Source organism: Cricetulus griseus, chromosome 3, assembly GCF_003668045.3.
Source record: "Cricetulus griseus strain 17A/GY chromosome 3, alternate assembly CriGri-PICRH-1.0, whole genome shotgun sequence".
Classification (NCBI taxonomy): Eukaryota; Metazoa; Chordata; class Mammalia; order Rodentia; family Cricetidae; genus Cricetulus; species Cricetulus griseus.
The window spans coordinates 96,970,919-96,987,986 of NC_048596.1; the positions used below are offsets into that span (position 1 = coordinate 96,970,919).

General features: G+C 41.0%; 1 protein-coding gene across 2 annotated transcripts in view; it reads right to left on the reverse strand.

The window, feature by feature from the left end:
- The window catches only part of Stim1 (stromal interaction molecule 1), a 166,968-nt gene that overhangs the window by 20,278 nt on the left and 129,622 nt on the right, over window positions 1-17,068 (reverse strand). For both annotated transcript variants that reach the window (XM_027407886.2, XM_027407887.2), the window contains exons 4-6: window positions 13,446-13,557; window positions 10,814-10,929; window positions 2,254-2,431 (exon numbers count right to left, since the gene is read on the reverse strand). In XM_027407886.2, the coding sequence (XP_027263687.1) occupies window positions 2,254-2,431; window positions 10,814-10,929; window positions 13,446-13,557 (406 nt within the window). The remainder of the gene's footprint in view (window positions 1-2,253; window positions 2,432-10,813; window positions 10,930-13,445; window positions 13,558-17,068) is intronic.

The window sequence follows — 17,068 nt, forward strand, 5'->3', positions numbered from 1 at the left end:
TCCAAGAACAAGGGGCCCAGCAGAGTAACCATGAATCAGTTTAGAAATTAAACTCCTCTCGCCCCCTAGAAGCCAAGCTAGAGTGTCAAAATTCCTAGCTCAGAGGTTAGAGAAATAGCTCAGCACTTAAGAGTACTTGTCTCTATCAGAGGAGCTGGGATAGCTCCAAGCACCCACAGGGTGGCTTACAACTTGCTGTAACTCTAGTTCCAGGGGATTCTGTTGTCTCAGTTACCAGGCACACACGTGGTATATATATATAGACATGCAGGCAAAAGATTCATGCACATAAAGTAAACACAAATCTTTTTAAAAAGTCATCGTTCATTGCTGACATGTAACCTTCCTAGCCTTCATTTCTAAGATAGAGATAATAACAGTACCTAACAACTTCAAAGAGTTGTGATTATGAAAAGCAATAATGCACTTTTAAAAATATGTAGCTCATGGGCCAGGTATGGTGCATGCCTTTAGACTTAGCACTTGGGAGGCAGAGGCAAGCATATCTCTGAGGTCATCCTGGTCTATGTAGTAAGATCCAGGCCAGCCAAGGATACACTTAAAAATAGTAATAAATTAACTAATTGATTAAAAAACTACCCCAAACCCAAAAGAAAGCTTTCTTATGAGAAAGCCTTTCCTCACCCATCCAAAGAAAATGTTGTATGCTACTTAAAAGTAGCTCTTTAAATGCCTCAAGTACTGTAGTAAACCTCTGTAATTCCAACACCTGGAAGCTGAGGCAGGACCACCATAGACTCCAGGCCAGGCTTGGCTACACAGTGAGACCCTGTCATAAAAACAAACAAACAAAAACAAAAACAAAACCTAGAGAAGCCAGGTCAGTGGTACACACCTGTAATCTCAGCTCTTAGAAATTTGAGGCAAGAGGACTGCTAAGAGTTCAAGGCCAGCCTAGACCTGGACTATGTAGTAATATTATGTCTCAAATCATATCATGCATAGACACACACACACACACACACACACACACACACACACACACACACACACACACACACACACACACGGGGGGGGGGGCATAAACCAGGCTTCTTTCTTTCAGGGGGGACAGTTTGAGAGTTTGAGATTGCGTCTCATAGCCCAGCCTGACATGGAATTCCCTATGTTTGAGGATAACTTTAGACTCCTGATACACCCGCCTCCACCACCCAAATGCTGAGATTACAGATTACAGTCGATGCTTAGACATTGACTCTCTTCTGCCCCAACCTTCGGATTAATGACAAAGAGTTCTGGAAACTCAGTCACAGAAGTCAATACTTAAGGTATTTAGAGTATATGAGAAAGAACTAAGGGAATAGGATGAAAGTTTTTTTATGAGGTTACTTTATTTACTTCTTTCTTTATGAAACAGGGTTTTAATAAACCAGGCTGGCCTCAAACTTGCTATGTAGTGAAAGAAGACCTTGAACTTCTAGTCATCTGCCTCCAAGCCCAGTTAAAAAAAAAAATGTTTTTACATTGAGTATGTGTATGAATGTCTGTGCACACACCCACATGGGAGCATATTAGAGGACGACTCTGACTTCTAGGAATTAGTACTCTCCTTCCACATGTGGGCTCTTGTGTTGAACTCTGCATGTCAAGCTTGGCAGCAAACACCTTTACCTGCTGAACTACCTTGTCAGGCCCCTAAGTCCAATTTTATGTGGTGTTTGGCACATGCTAGGCATGTGCTCTATCAACTGAGCTACATTCTCACCATTTTTGTTTTCTTTTTGAAACAGTCTTATATAGCCCAGTCTTGAACTTGCTAGTAGTCCATGATAACCCTGTGCTCTTGATCCTTCTACCTCTACCTCCAAAATAATAGGAGTATAGCATACATGTGGCCCCATGACCAGCTTGTTTTATGAAGTTTCTTTGGGAGCCATGAGAAACAGTTAATGTATCTATCTGTATGAGAATGGAAGCAATCAAGATGTAGGACAAGAAACAGAATGACCCATAACAAGACCCCTGACAGGGAACCTCAAGACCTCTCTGGCAGCTATGCATTTCTCCTTTTTAAGCTCAGAGCGAAAAAAGTTTTGTTTCGTTTTTAAATAGAATGAAAGCTCCTCTCAAGAGGAGTAATGACTCAGGACATATGATCTCAAAACCAGTTCTAGAGGATGATATAGCCTTTACACCCATGTCAAGGGGTGTCAACAGGGAGCTACATGGATCACAAAACGGGACTCCCAAGAGTTGGCAGTACCAGGGCTGGATAAAGAAGCAAGGCCTTACCTTTCCTGCAGGTCATGCAGACTCTGCTCAGCTCGGTGTAACCCTTCCAGATCTTTCATCATCTTCTTCATGTGCTCCTTGGAGTAACGGTTCTGAATATAGGCAAACCAGCAGCCGCCCACACCAATAACAATAGACACCACCAGCATGAAGTCCTTGAGGTGATTATGTCGAGTCACTGCCGGACAAGGGAAGGCATGGTGAATCAGGGAACCCATAGCACACTTAGCTTGCAGATTCACTGCATCCTCTCCTCAATGACTCCTTTTGGGAAAGACAGGCAGACCTTTCAACTCAGAAGGAACTGATTCTCTTGGGCACATATGCCACCTACTACTATAATAAAGGCTATACTTATTTCTCCACCGCCAAGGCCTAGTTTGGATAGGATAATAGGCCTGAGGAAAATTTTAAAAGCTTACTAACTCATCCTTCCCTAGGATGCAGTGAAGAGAATAGTACCTCCTCAGTGTATCTCAACCATCTGTGGGATGGAATAAGCCTACACAACCATGGGGGTTCTATGAAATCAAAGACAAATCAGCACACCCTATTTCCATGCAAGGGAGGGGAATTACTAGGTCCAGGAGGGCAGCCATTGGTGTTTAATACAGGCTTTCTGACAGAAAACTGAAGATCCTTTGCAGTGGCTCTCAATCCCTTTGAGACACATACTTGATATTCTGCATATCATATATTTATATTACTATTGATAACAGTAGAAACATCACAGTTATGAAGTAGCAATGATACAATTTTATGGTGGGGAGGGGTCACCACTGTATTAAAGGGTGAAAGCTCTAATGGTTACTCTCTAGCCTCCAGTAAATCCTGTACTTCTATCCATACTCAAGCGTTATTCTTTTGTCCTCACATACAGTATGATATTTATTCAGCACATGAGTTGCTTTTCTTTCTGGAATATACTTGCTTCCTCCACAGTCTTTACTAAGAGCCTTGGATATTTTTTGTCTTTGCTCCTTGTTAAGAACTTCTGATCTTGGTTTGTTGAGACTCCTCGATGCCAACATCACCACATATACACTTTGGTATAGGACTTAAACTCAGGGCCTCAGGAATACTAGGCAAGTACTCTATCTTTGAGCTATACCACAAGCCCTTTTTACTTTTATTTTGAGACAGAATCTCATTAACTTGTTCAGTCTGAGGTAAACTTGCAGTCCATCTAGTTCAGTTGGAACCTTCAGTTCACCCCTGCATGATCCAGAAAGCCCCATTCCTGTCTTTCTCTCTTCAAACCTCTGCCCTCTCAGAGAATCTTCAACAAAGAAACAGTGCCAAAAATGCCCAGTTACACATTCCTGGTGACTACTGAGACTTTCTCCCCTGTTGCTGCCAGTAGCCCAAGTCCCCACCTAAGCATTCTAGCTTTTGACCGTACTTGGGCACAAACCCAGCCTGTGGTAGGCACACCATCACCTCTCTCCTGCAGACTATATAATCCCCCTGCTTTAGTTTGGGTGAGTGGCTTCTCCAGCCTCAATCTCTGGGACTAGAAAACCCACCCAGGAGTTGCTTTGCTCAAATAAACCAGTTGTTATACTTCTTCAATTCAGTTTGATTTAGCTTACTTCATTGGTGAAGAAATTCATAATCCAGATACAGAAAACCTATTACTCCCAAGTACCTAGGATTACAGATCTGCATCACCAAGCCAAACTCCTTTTGCATTCTTTTTAAAAATTACATTCATTTGTTTATTGATTTATTTAAGGTGGATAGGGTGGAGGGCGCATGCCCTGCAATGAGAGGTCAGAGGGATCAATTTTCTCCTTCTACCATGTAGATCCTATGGAACTTGCATCATAAGGCTTGGGAGCAAGCACATTTAGCTCCTGAGACATATACATATATATATACATATATATACATATATACATATATACATATATACATATACATACACACACACACACACACACACACACACAGAGGTGAGAGGGTGAGAGGTATTGAATTCCTTGGAGCCAAAGTTATAGGCAGTTGTGAAGTGCCTGATATGTATGCTGGGAAACAAACTTAGGTCATCTTCAAGAACAGTATTCATTCTTAACCACTAAAACATCTCTCTAGCATCCTCCACCCCTCCACCCCTTTTTTCAAGACAGGATTTCTTTGTGTACTTGCTCTATAAACTAGGCTGGCCTCACAGAAATCCTCCCAAGTGCTGGGATTAAAGGTGTGTACCATCACTGGCTGGCCCCTTATGTTATTAACAAATGTCTAAAATGTATTGCTCACATGAAGTTGGTTATTAGATAAGCATACAAACTAGATTTAGCTATTTCACGAAATCTGACCAATTTCATGTTCTAGAACTCATTATGCAGCCCAGACTGGCCTCAAACTTACAGCAACCCTCCTGCCTCAATTTCAAGAGTGCTGGGAATTACAGGGATGAGCAGAGGTTCTCTGGGGTATATGTGACCTCTGCCTCCCAAGTGCTCAGATTAAAGATACATGCCAACATACCCCATTCTTCTTATTTTCTTGATATGTCCTTTGATACACACAAGTTTTTAATTTTGAAAAAGTACCATGTATCTTTTCTTCCTGGAGGCTGAAGAGATGGCTCAGTATTTAAGAGCACTGGCTGCTTTTGCAGAGGGCTGGGGTTCACTTTCCAGTACTCACATTGGACAGCTCACAACCACCTATAACTCCAGTTTCAGGAGATCCAATGCCTTTCTTCTGGCCTCTGCACCTACAATCATGTGGTGCACATACATACATTTAGCACCCCCTCATATACATAGAAAATAATTTTTAAGTAGTATCTTGAGGTAAAATTCATATAATACAAATGAACTGTTTTAAAATGAACAATTCACAGTACAGTCCCAATGTATGTTAACACCAACTCTACCTAGTTCCAAAGCAATTCTATCCCTCCAAAGTAAAACTTATTGCTCATAAATAAATAAAAGAGGGATAGGTGTGGTTTTATACATCTTTAATCCCAGCACTCGAAAGGAAGAGGCAGGTGAATCTCTGTGAGTTTGAGGCAAGCCTGATAAACACAGCAATCTCCAGGACAGCCAAGGCTACACAGTGAAATCCAGTCACTCTGTAGGAGGAGGAGATGGGGGAGAGACACCAGCAGCAGCAGCAGCAGCAGCAGCAGCAGCAGCAGCAGTAGCAGGAAGAGAAAGTGGAGGAGGAAGAGAGTTGGAAATTTATGCAGCTCAATGGAAGAACACTGGCTTAGCATATGAAAAAACCTGAGTTCAATTCCTAGTGCCAAAAATCATCATCATCATTTCTCAGCTGTACAGCCTAGACAACAGTGATTTCAAGGTTAGCCTAGGAAATTTAGTGAGATTCTGTCTCAAAACAAAATTATGAAATGAGGTGGGCATACAGTTTAGTAAGGTACCTATCTAGAATTCACAAGGCCCTAGTTTGATCCAGGTGCTTAGAGGGAAAGAAAAAATCTGTAATCCTCTTGGGAAACTGAGGCAGGAAAGAGCTGTCAAGAATCCAAGACCATCCTGAGCCATAGAGTCCTTTTGTGGGCAGGGGTCGAGGGGTTGGAGTCCTGGGTTTACATCTGTAATCCCAGCACTCAAGAGACTGAGGATTTCAGCTCAGTGTATATCTGTGGATGTCTGTCTCTGCTTCCATCAACCACTGGATGAGGGCTCTAGGATGGCATAAAGAGAAGTCATCAATCTCATTTTAGGCTTTTAGGTTATCCTCTCCACCATTTCCTGGATTGTCAGATCGTGTCATCCTTGTAGGTCTCTGGAGATCTCCCTGGTTCCAGATCTCTTCTCGGACCTATAGTGGCTTCTTCTGATATGGTATCTCTCATCCTGCTCTCTCTCCTCTATTCTTCCCCCAACTCAATATTTCTGCCCCTCCATTTCCTCTCCTCTACTCCTCTTCTCTTGCTCTTATTGTAGCAGCTCCTTCCCCCCCTGCCCTCATGCCCCCAATTAGTTCAGGAGGTCATGCCACTTCCATTCCTGGGGACCATTTATCCCTTAGAGTCCTTCATGTTTCCTAGTTTCTTTGATGAAGAGGATTATAGGCCGGTAATCCTTTGCTCTATGTCTAAAATTCATATATGAGTGAGTACATACCATGTTTGTCTTTTTGTGACTGGGTTACCTCACTCAGGATGGTTTCTTCTAGTTCCATCCATTTGCCTGCGAATTTCAAGATTCCATTGCTTTTTTTCTGCTGAATAGTACTCCATTGTATAAATGTACCACATTTTCTCAATCCATTCTTCAGTTGAGGGGCATCTAGGTTGCTTCCAGGTTCTGGCTATTACAAACAATGCTGCTATGAACATGGTTGAACATATGTCCTTGTTGTATGAACATGCACTATTTGGGTATATACCCAAGAGAGGAATGGCTGGATCTTGAGGTAGACTGATTCCCATTTTTCTGAGCAACCGCCATACTGATTTCCAGAGTGGTCTTACAAGTTCGCACTCCCACCAGCAATGGAGGAGTGTTCCTTTTTCTCCACATCCTCTCCAGCATAGATTGTCATTGGTATTTTTGATTTTAGCCATTCTGACAGGTGTGAGGTGGTATCTCAGAGTTGTTTTGAGTTGCATTTCTCTGATGGCCAAGGATTTTGAGCACTTTCTTAAGTGTCTTTCAGCCATTTCAGATTCCTCTGTTGAGAATTCTCTATTTAGTTCTGCACCCCACTTTTTAATTTCATTGTTTGTTGTTTTGGTGGCTAGCTTCTTGAGCTCCTTATATATTTTGGAAATCAGTCCTCTGTCAGATGTGGGGTCGGTGAAGATCTTTTCCTATTCTGTGGGTGGTCGTTTTGTCCTACTGACTGTTTCCTTTGCCTTGCAGAAGCTTCTCAGTTTCAGGAGGTCCCATTTATTAATTGCAGACCTCAATGTCTGTGCTACTAGCATAATGTTCAGGAAGCGGTCTCCTGTGCCAATTTGTTCAAGGGTAATTCCCACTTTCTCTTCTAGAAGATTCAGTGTGGCTGGATTTATGCTGAGATCTTTCTCTTCTAGAAGATTCAGTGTGGCTGGATTTATGCTGAGATCTTTGATCCATTTGCACTTAAGTTTTGTGCATGGTGACAGGTATGGATCTATCTGCAATTTTCTGCATGTCCGAATCCAATTGTACCAGCACCATTTTGTTGAAGATGCTATCTTTTTTCCATTGTATAGATTTAGCACCTTTGTCAAAAATAAGGTATTCGTAGGTGCGTGGGTCAATATCAGGGTTTTCAATTCGATTCCATTGGTCTATCTGTCTATTTTTGTGCCAATACCAAGCTGTTTTCAGAACTATGGCTCTATAGTAGAGCTTGAAGTCGGGGATGGTGATGCCTCCAGAAGATCCTTTATTGTAAAGAGTTGTTTTGGCTATCCTGGGTTTTTTATTTTTCCATATAAAGTTGAGTATTGTTCTTTCAATGTCTGTGAAAAACTGTGTTGGGATTTTGACGGGGATTGCATTGAATCTGTAGATTGCTTTTGGCAGGATTGCCATTTTTACTATGTTAATTCTAACTATCCGAATTTAGTTGAAGAGAGGGAGGAATGAAGAGCGAAGGGGTCTGTACCAGGTTGGAGAAACCCAAATGAACAATTGGCCTGAACAAGGGAGAGCACATCGACCCCAGATGCTGTCGGGGAGGCCAGTACAAGACTGATCCAGACCCCTGAACATGGATGTCAATAAGGAGGCCTCTGCACTCCAGGGAGCCTCTGGTGGTGGATTAGTATTTTTCCCTGGTGCAAGAAGGACTTTGAGAGCCCATCCCATGTGAAGGGTTACACTCTGGCCCTGGACACATGGGGAAGGGCCCAGGACCAGCACAGGAAGATTTGGTGGACTTTGCAGAGCCCCCCCTGTTGAGGGCCCTACCCTGCCTGGGGAGTGATGTGTGGATAGGGTGGGGGGGTAGGCTGGGGGGTGAGGGAGGAGGGATGGCGGTGAGGGGAGGGAGAGGGAGAAGGGACTTACATGTGAAACAAGCTTGTTCCCTAACTAGAACTAATAAATAAATTAAAAAAAATTGACACTAAAACAGGGCCTCTGAGATGGGTCTAGGTTGACCACTCTAAAAAAAAAAAAAGAGAGAGAGAGAGACTGAGGAAGGAGGATTATCAAGAGTTTAAGGCCGAGACCCTGCCTCAAAACATTTTTTTCCATGCAATAAAATAGTTTCTTCTCATTCCTTCCTCTTTCCAGTGCCTGCTCACCACCAATATGTATTTTGACTCTAGGATGTGTCTATGGATTAATTGATTCTGGGCGTTTCATATAATGAAACAGAATGTAACCTTCTGTAACCAACTCTGTTATTTAGCATAATGGTTTTATTCTTTGGTATCTATACTGCAGTGTGTATCGGCACTTCTATCTCATGGCTGCAAACACTACATTGCATATATATAATACAAATTGTCTATCCATTCATGAGCATTCAGGATATTTCCCCATTTCGCCTTAGATTTATGCTGTTATGAACATGTGTATACATGTACTTGTTTGAGTACCTGTTTCAAGCTTTTCGGTTATATACTTATGCATGTAATTGATGGGTTGTGGTAACTCTTCTGTTTAATTTTTGAGGAACCACCAGACTGTTTTTGCATAGTAACTGCACCATTTTATCCTATCATCAGCAAAGATGAAGAGTTGCAACTTTTCGTATCTTATTTTCCATTTTTTACAAACTATTATTAGGGGCTGGAAAGATGGCTCAGCAGTTAAAAGCGCTTGTTATGCAATCAGAAGGGCCTGGGTTGGAATCACAACACCCACATAACAAGCTAGACACCCCACAAATACTAGTAACCACAGCTCTGAAAGGTCCAAGATCCTCTTCTGGCATCTGCATGTGCACATCAGTGAACATGTATAAACACATACATGCAAAATAAATCACTAAATAAATAAGCCAATAAGCAAATTTTTAAAAGTCTAAAAAGAAAAAAAAGTTTGGACAGGGTCCAGACAGCATTGTGTAGCCTGGCTGGCCTGGAACCTAAGTAACCCACACTGGCCTCAAACTCAGAGATCTGCCTACCTCTGCTTTCTGAGTGCTGGGATTAAAGGTGTGCGCCACTACACCCAGCTGAAACAACTATTATTGCTATTGTTATAGCTATGCTATTGTAGATGGTATAAAATATTCTTGGCTGTGATACTTCCGATTATCTCAGGAGCAGTTTTCTGACCTCTGACCACTTTTAGTTTTGATCACACACACTCAGCATATAAGCTGTATGAAACGGGTCTTGGAAAAAATTTTCCATGTCATGGTACAGCACCAGTCTAACCTCTTCCATTAAGGTCCCTCCTGCTGACTCTGATCATCTGGACCTAGCACCATGGAGCCAGGGTTCTGGTCCTTATGTTAGTTGATCTTTTTACCTAGAGTACTTGCTTGCTTCAGTCTGTAGTTTCTTCCTTTTGCTTTTATGAAGCAGAGTTTGGGTTTGATAAAGCTATTTTAATATAAGTTTAAGCATAATTATTAAGAAAGAGGCTCTCAGAAAAAAATTAAAACACACCCAAGAACAGGGTTGTGGGCTTCTCAAAGAAGAATTATGGCAAAGAAGACATGCCCAAGTGTAGGTACAGGCCCTTAAGGGAGATTTGCCTTCAGTTTCTTTCCCACACACCCCAACCCCTGCATACATAGGATTTCACTACACAACCCAGGTGGGCAACTAAGCAAAATTCGCCTGGCTCAGTCGCCTGTACAAGACTGGAGATGGACACCACCATGCCCTGATAGAAATTTTGGTCACTTTTGTTCCATCTCGACTCCATTAAAATAAGAAAAGGATGGCAAGGCTAACTATTCTCACCAATCAGAACTCTAGAGACTGAACTATTTAATAAGTGTCTATTGCTACATCAAAAGCCCATTTAGTCTTTCCTGGCCACTCATAGACACAAAGTTTTCAGCAATCAGTCCCTTCTCTCAATATTATGGTAGCAAACAGCTAAGTGACATTTAGTCTCTAAGTGTTACTTAACTGTTTTCTTTAGGTTGTTTCCTTCATCTACAATGTCTTCTCTTGGAAAAGCCATGGAATAAAATCTTGGATCCCTCTGAGAGACAGAGATCATGGGCCACCTCTCCTAAATAATGTTTTTTCTGTCCCTGGTCTGGAACACACAAGTATGAGTACTAATAGGGAACAATGGTCTTAGTTTGGGTGTGCAGCAGTTGAACCTAGGGCCTTATGAGGTGCTAATTTGAGTGTTCTATCACTTGAGCTACACCCCCAGTCTGCAGTGATCATGTTATCCCACTAGTACAGCCTATGATTGATTCATCTAGGTCTTCCTATAGGATCCAGCACAGCACTACCAAAAAGTGAATCTTTCCTTAAAATATTTAATGAATGAGTAGAATAAATGTTTAAATATGAATATACTTAGAATGTTTCATTTTTTAACACCAGTGGGATAATGAAGGTGCTGTCTTGTAGGAATGCCTATGAGACCCAGGATTTCAGCCTAGCCTCTCCCAATGATTTTGGATTCCATGGCACAGCAGTAGACCTCTACACAAGACTCACAGAGAGGAGGCCCAAAGAGCACTGTATCCAGGGCCTTCAGCTGTAGCTTCTGCCTGTGGCTCCGATCTGTCATCTTCAGTACAGTCCCTGTCATGGTGGTATTGGTTACAGCTAGCCTGTTAAGTGAAAGAATAAGGGTCAGATTTGGGACAGAAAAAAAAAAAATACTGGGAGGATTACCTATCTCTTCCAGGAACACATTAAGCTTTTGGTGATTGTCCTTCTCTGCACTCTAGAACACAGAGTCTTTCGTGAGGTGGGGTTTTTGTTTGTTTGTTTGGTTGGTTGGTTGGCTGTTTTTTGTTTTAATGTATATGAGAGTGTTTTACCTACATGCATGTCTGTGCACCAGAAGATGCAGGCAGAACCCACAGAGGCCAAAAGAGGGCATTCTATATCCTGGAACTGGAGTTATGGATGCCTGGGCCACCAAGTGGGGGCTGGCAACTGAATCCAGGTCCTCTGGAAGATCAGAAAGTCTTAAGTGCTAAACCATCTCTCCAGCACCAGTAAATTGTCTCTTAACAGGGAGCATTTACCAAGAATTTGATAACCCTCCATATCTATAATCTTCTAAGTGCTCTACCCTCTAAGAACTAACAATTTGTGGCAATTCCCTTACTTAATTACATATTTTTATGCTTCTTATTTCTCGTTTCTTCTTTTTCTTGTTGTTATTGTTTTATGTATGTATGATGTGTATATGAGTGTGTGCATGCATGTGTGACAGTGTGCATGTGGAAGTCTAAGAATAACTTTCTGGAGTTGATTCTCTCCTTCCACATTGTTGTAGGGAGATTTCTCTTATTTCTCCCATGACATATAATCCAGGCTAACCAGTCCAAGAGCTTCAAAGAAATTGTCCTGTCTCCACCTCCCATTTCACTGTCAAGTACTGGGATTACAGATATGCACCACCACACCTTACTTTTTTTTCCCCTTCTTCTTCTTGCTTTTGTTTTTTTAAAGGCCTGGGACTCAAATGCAGATCAGGCTTATACAACAGGTGTTTTATCAGCTAAGCATCTCACCAGTGATTTCTCTTATGCTTCTGCTTCCAGAGATCATCTGGATTATTAAATATTAGTCCCTTTGTACTCTCTTGTACAGTCCAGTTCAAAACATCGTGTTCAATGACCCACTGGGTCTTGGGCCTTCTAACTCACTGCTATTATATATAAACCTGCTTATGAACAAAACTGAGTTAGTCCTATTAGCAAGTATCTAAGTAATTGCAATATAATTTACTACTCATAAGATTAATGAGTTATAGTTTTATTACCTTTATCCACACACTGATAGTAAGACTTTATTTTAGTAAAGATAATAAAATGCCTGAAAAAAAATTGGACTTCATCTTTTTTTTCTGCTGAAATACAGCAGGTATAATAGGAAAGTAGTATAAGATACAAAACAATAGAAAGCATGCTCCCGGGTCCCTTAAGGGTATGTTTAATAGTATACTACTATGCATCACTGGTTACCTTTTCTGACACAAAGCTTTATTTCCTCAGCTAGAAGAAAAGCTTCTGACATCACAGTGTGTGGTTTCTACTTCTGTCTGAGCATGAAGAAGTGGCAGCTACTTCCTCCTCTGAACTTGGAAAGCAATCAAGGGCATTTACAAAAGGGGGAATAAGGTTTCTGGTCCTGAGCATTCTCACTTGTCTGATCACAAGTTGCTTGGTTCCTCCCCTAAGACCTCGATTTCCTTTTGAGTACATTTTTATTTTATTTATGTCATAAAGTCTCTATGCATCCCTGGCTGTCCTGGAACTCATTATGTCGACCAGGCTGGCCTCCAATCCACAAAAATCCACCTGCTTCTGCCTCTTGGAGTATTAGGGTTAAAGATGTGCATAACCACACCTGGTCTTCTGTGTAATTTATGTAAAATGGGGTGCTTTCTGAAAGCCTGGGGGTTCTTAAACTCCTCTTAAGGTCGATTCTGCAAATGGAATTTGTATTATTACCATACTTCCTACACGCTAATTCTCAGTGACACCAATGAGTTATAATGCTATCCTTTTAAGTAATGAAAAGGAAAAAGATGACAATATTTACTAACATTGACTAATAGTGTTCTGACATTTACATGTAACACCTCATTGAGCACTGAGTCCTCACAATAGACTTAATAAATAAACCAATTCTCTTTGAAATCAGTTTTCTTTTTTAAAAGTTTGTTTATTTATTTATTTATTTATCTATCTATTTATTTTGTTTGGTGTGGGGGTTCATGTTATATGGTGCATGTGTGAAGATCAGAGGACAATTATTTGGAGTCAGTATTCCCCTTCCATCATGTGGGTCCCAGGGATTGAACCCAAGTCATAAGGCTTAGCGGCAAGTACTTTACCCACTGGCATGTACTAAGCCCTCAATAAATAGAAGCCATTAGTATGATTCCCAGGAGTGATAAGATTTATCACACAAGAGAACAGATACAAAGTGGCCTTCATGCTTTATAGCAAACACACATGAGAAGAGCAGTTGTCTACAGACTGCTCTTCTGACTTTAGACTCTGTTGAGGGTGAAGCCTTACTGAATTGTCCACAGCAACCTGAAGGCAGACCCATTCCCAGCTTGTTCCCTATGCCCTCAAAAGAAAAATCCAGCCCAATTTATGACCTTGGCATGGCATGGCCAGTAAGTTGCAACTTCCGGAAGGTCTCCTCATACTGAGGTAGCTCCACATACGTAATCAGCCACTGTATCACCTCATCGACAGTCCAGTTGTACACTATGGAAAGACAAGAAAAAAAAACATTACTCTAAAAATTTCCTTGCTTTAGTTGTTCTTTCTTCTCCCAGTAGCTGTTTCCTTTTGAGTATGAAAAATGTCAGCATTGAAGGAATTTATGATACTCTGAAGCAGTGTTGACTAATACTTGCTGTTGTGGTCACACTGACCTTAACACTTATCATGTTTGTGTCCATAGCATCTGTCCATAAGTCTGAAAGATGTAGGTACTATATGAATCTACTTATACGAAACTCTAATACAATAAAACTATCAGTGGTTGGTTTCAGCCAGGATTTAAAAAAAAAAAAAAAAGCAATGTTTTGAGAAGAAACATTCTGTATCTTGAATCTAAATACATAATGGAGAATAGTCCCTTACACATTTAATCCCACCATACAGGAAGCTGAGGCAAGATGATAGTCCTGAGTTTCAAGCCAATCTGAGCTAGCTAGTGAGTATAAGGCCTATCTAGACTACATAGATCAACCCTATCAAAAAAAACAAAACAAAACAAAATAAAATATCTGTATCTTCTTTGTGTCTCAACAAACTTAATTTTAAAATATTTTTAAACTTGAACATGGAGGAACACGCCTATAATCCTAGCATTGGGGATACTGAGACAGGAAAATCGTGAATTCCAGACCAACCTTAGCTACATAGTGAGTTTGAAGCTACTTCTATCTCAAAACAAAACAAAATAATATATGTATTATTATATACAGATCACAGAGATCTGTCTATCTCTGCTCCCAACTGCTAGAATTAAAGGTTTGGGCCACCACACCTGGTAGCAATTTGAATTTAAGATTAATGTTGTCCAGTGGAAGGCATAAACTACCAAGAATTGACCCCAGAGAGATTGCTGTAACATTGTCTGATCTTGTAGAACTGCAATGGTCAAAGGTCATTTTGCCGCCAAGATTCCAAGTCCCATTTCCTTAGCAACAGTACTCTGAGTTTGTATTAATAGAGCCACCTCTCCCTTACTCTCAGGTAAGATGCTTCAGACCAAGCTAAATCCACTTCTAGGAGTAGAACATGTAACCCAAGACCAGCCAACTAGTACATTTTACACTCCTGTACACAGTGCTTGTTTCTGAAATAAGATTAACAGAAACGAAATTCTATAATTTTTTTTCATTGGCTCAAAGGGGATAGACTTACATGTTGAGTCTATTGGCATCCAGGTGAACTGATCTGAAGTACAATATTAGTAATGATTACATTAATAGAGACCATCACTTATACTTTATGATGATAGTGTTTAAGCAGCTTGATTTTTTTTTTATTTTTTATTTTTAGAGATAGGGTTTCTCTATGTAGCCCTGTCTGTCTTAGGACTTTCTCTGTATACCAGGCTGGCTTCAAACTCAGAGACCCACCTACCTCTGCCTCCCAACTCTGGGATTAAAGGTGTGAGCCACCACCGCCTGGCTGCCACCTGTGCTTTATAAAGAGATACTATCTTTAAAACAAGCAAACAAAAAACTCAGATATTTCTCTGATAGTAGGTATAGCCATAGCTATGGTTGTTCTCTATCAGTCTCACATAAACAATTTGGAATATGTCCTTTCATTCTTCTGCTTCCACTAAAATATGACTACAAAGAAGACAGCCAAAAAGACCTCTTGAATGAAACAAAGTTGAAGGCAAACTGATTCTATCTCAACGCCCTCAGAAGATTCTGGAGCTCAGGATAAAAGCTGTGACGCTGAGTGGTCTTGAGAGTAGCTTAGACTAGAGGTGAGAGGAAAAGGTGACAGGAGAAGAAATGAGGCAGGAATACTGAATGTGCTCCAAAACTGCTCCTAGAAGACAAGATGATACAGACTTACACAAAGGGTGTCTGGTCACTGCTGGTTAAATGTCTGGTTCCCAATTGAGAATACATTGGAAGAAAAGAAAAAGTAATGTCCAAGAGATACATTCAAACCACAAGGTTTGAAAATGATAAGGAGTTGGTGAGGAAAGTAAAATGAATTAGCTATTATTACTTAAAATGAAAATATATCCTAACATATTAGCAATGTAGTCATTACTATAGTCTGGAATGTCTGGTAACGAAGGGAGAGGAGAGTGATACACATGAGGCAGACAGACAAGTGCCAGCCTGTAAAGTACAGAAAACAACAAAAGTCCTGTAATTGTGCCAAGGGATCTTGGCTTAATCCAACACAAAGAAGCCTTTCTGCTTGGCACATAGAGTGGAAGGAAGGCACCCTTTTTGTTGATAGAAAAGCCTGAGGCCAGCGGTGCTTCAAGGCCCTTTTGTCTACTAAGAAGACGCCTTAACACAAGCCTGGGCATAGATTCTTGGCATGTTGTAATCAGCATCCTCAACAGACATGGAGACAAGCAAGAGTCACTCTAGACCAGTGGTTCTCAGCCTCTGGATCAGTGACATTTTGATGAGGTTATCTTTGCTGTAGGGACTGTGTGCTCTGTATTACTGCAGGACATTTGACAATATTTCTGGCATGTACCCACTACATGCCATCAGAATGCTGCTGGCTGTTACAATAAAAATATTTATCTTCAGGTGCTGCTAAATCTGTCCCTCTACAGGCACGATTGCTCCCTAGTTGAGAACCACTGCTCTAAATACTGTATTGAGACAGAGGTTCTCTAAGAGGATCATTGTACCCCCAAGGATGGTTCCTGACCCTCTATACAGCTAAGCTACAGGGAAAAGAGATAATGGTTTCAGCATCATGCCAAAACTCAGAGCCATGTTTGGTTTGTTTGTTTTTAGCTCTATGTATTATTCAGTTACCCAGGCAGCAGCCCCATCTAGGCAGGACTTGCCTGCACAGTGTCATCCACCTAAAGCACTGCAATCTGAACAACAAAAGCCATAATGAGCTGTATCCTTCATTATCTGTATCTCAGATAGCAACTCTGAGTTTCAACATGATCTCACTCAACAGTCTAATTGAAATACTAGGGCTTCTTATCCCTAAGATTCAAGTACCTAAAATTTGTTGGTCTTTTTTTTCTCTTTTTCCTTTTTTTTTTTTTGGTTGTTGTTGTTTTGAGACAGGGTTTCTCTGTATTGCTTTGGAGCCTATCCTGGAACTCACTCTGTAGACCTGGCTGGCCTCAAACTCACAGATTCCACCAGCCTCTGCCTCCTGAGAGCTGGGACTAAAGGTGTGCACCACCAATGCCCAGCAAGTTAGGTCTTATTCTACTTTCTCATTCCATTTTTTGTTAGTTAGTGTCTATGTTTTGTTTGAGATGGGATCCCATACAGGCAACGTAAGTTCTCATACTTGCTATGAAGTAAAGGGTAACTTTGGATTCCACTTCTGCATTTCGAGTGATAGGATTATAGGCATGCACCACCAGGCTCAGACTGTATTCTCAATCCAAAAGGAAAAAAGATAGAAAGAAACTCTGGGCCAAGCTAGGAAGAAGGCCACAGCAAGAACAGAGTGCTCACTATCAATAAGAGACTACATAATTCAGCAAGAAGAGTTTATAAGACATCAGATACAGAATCAC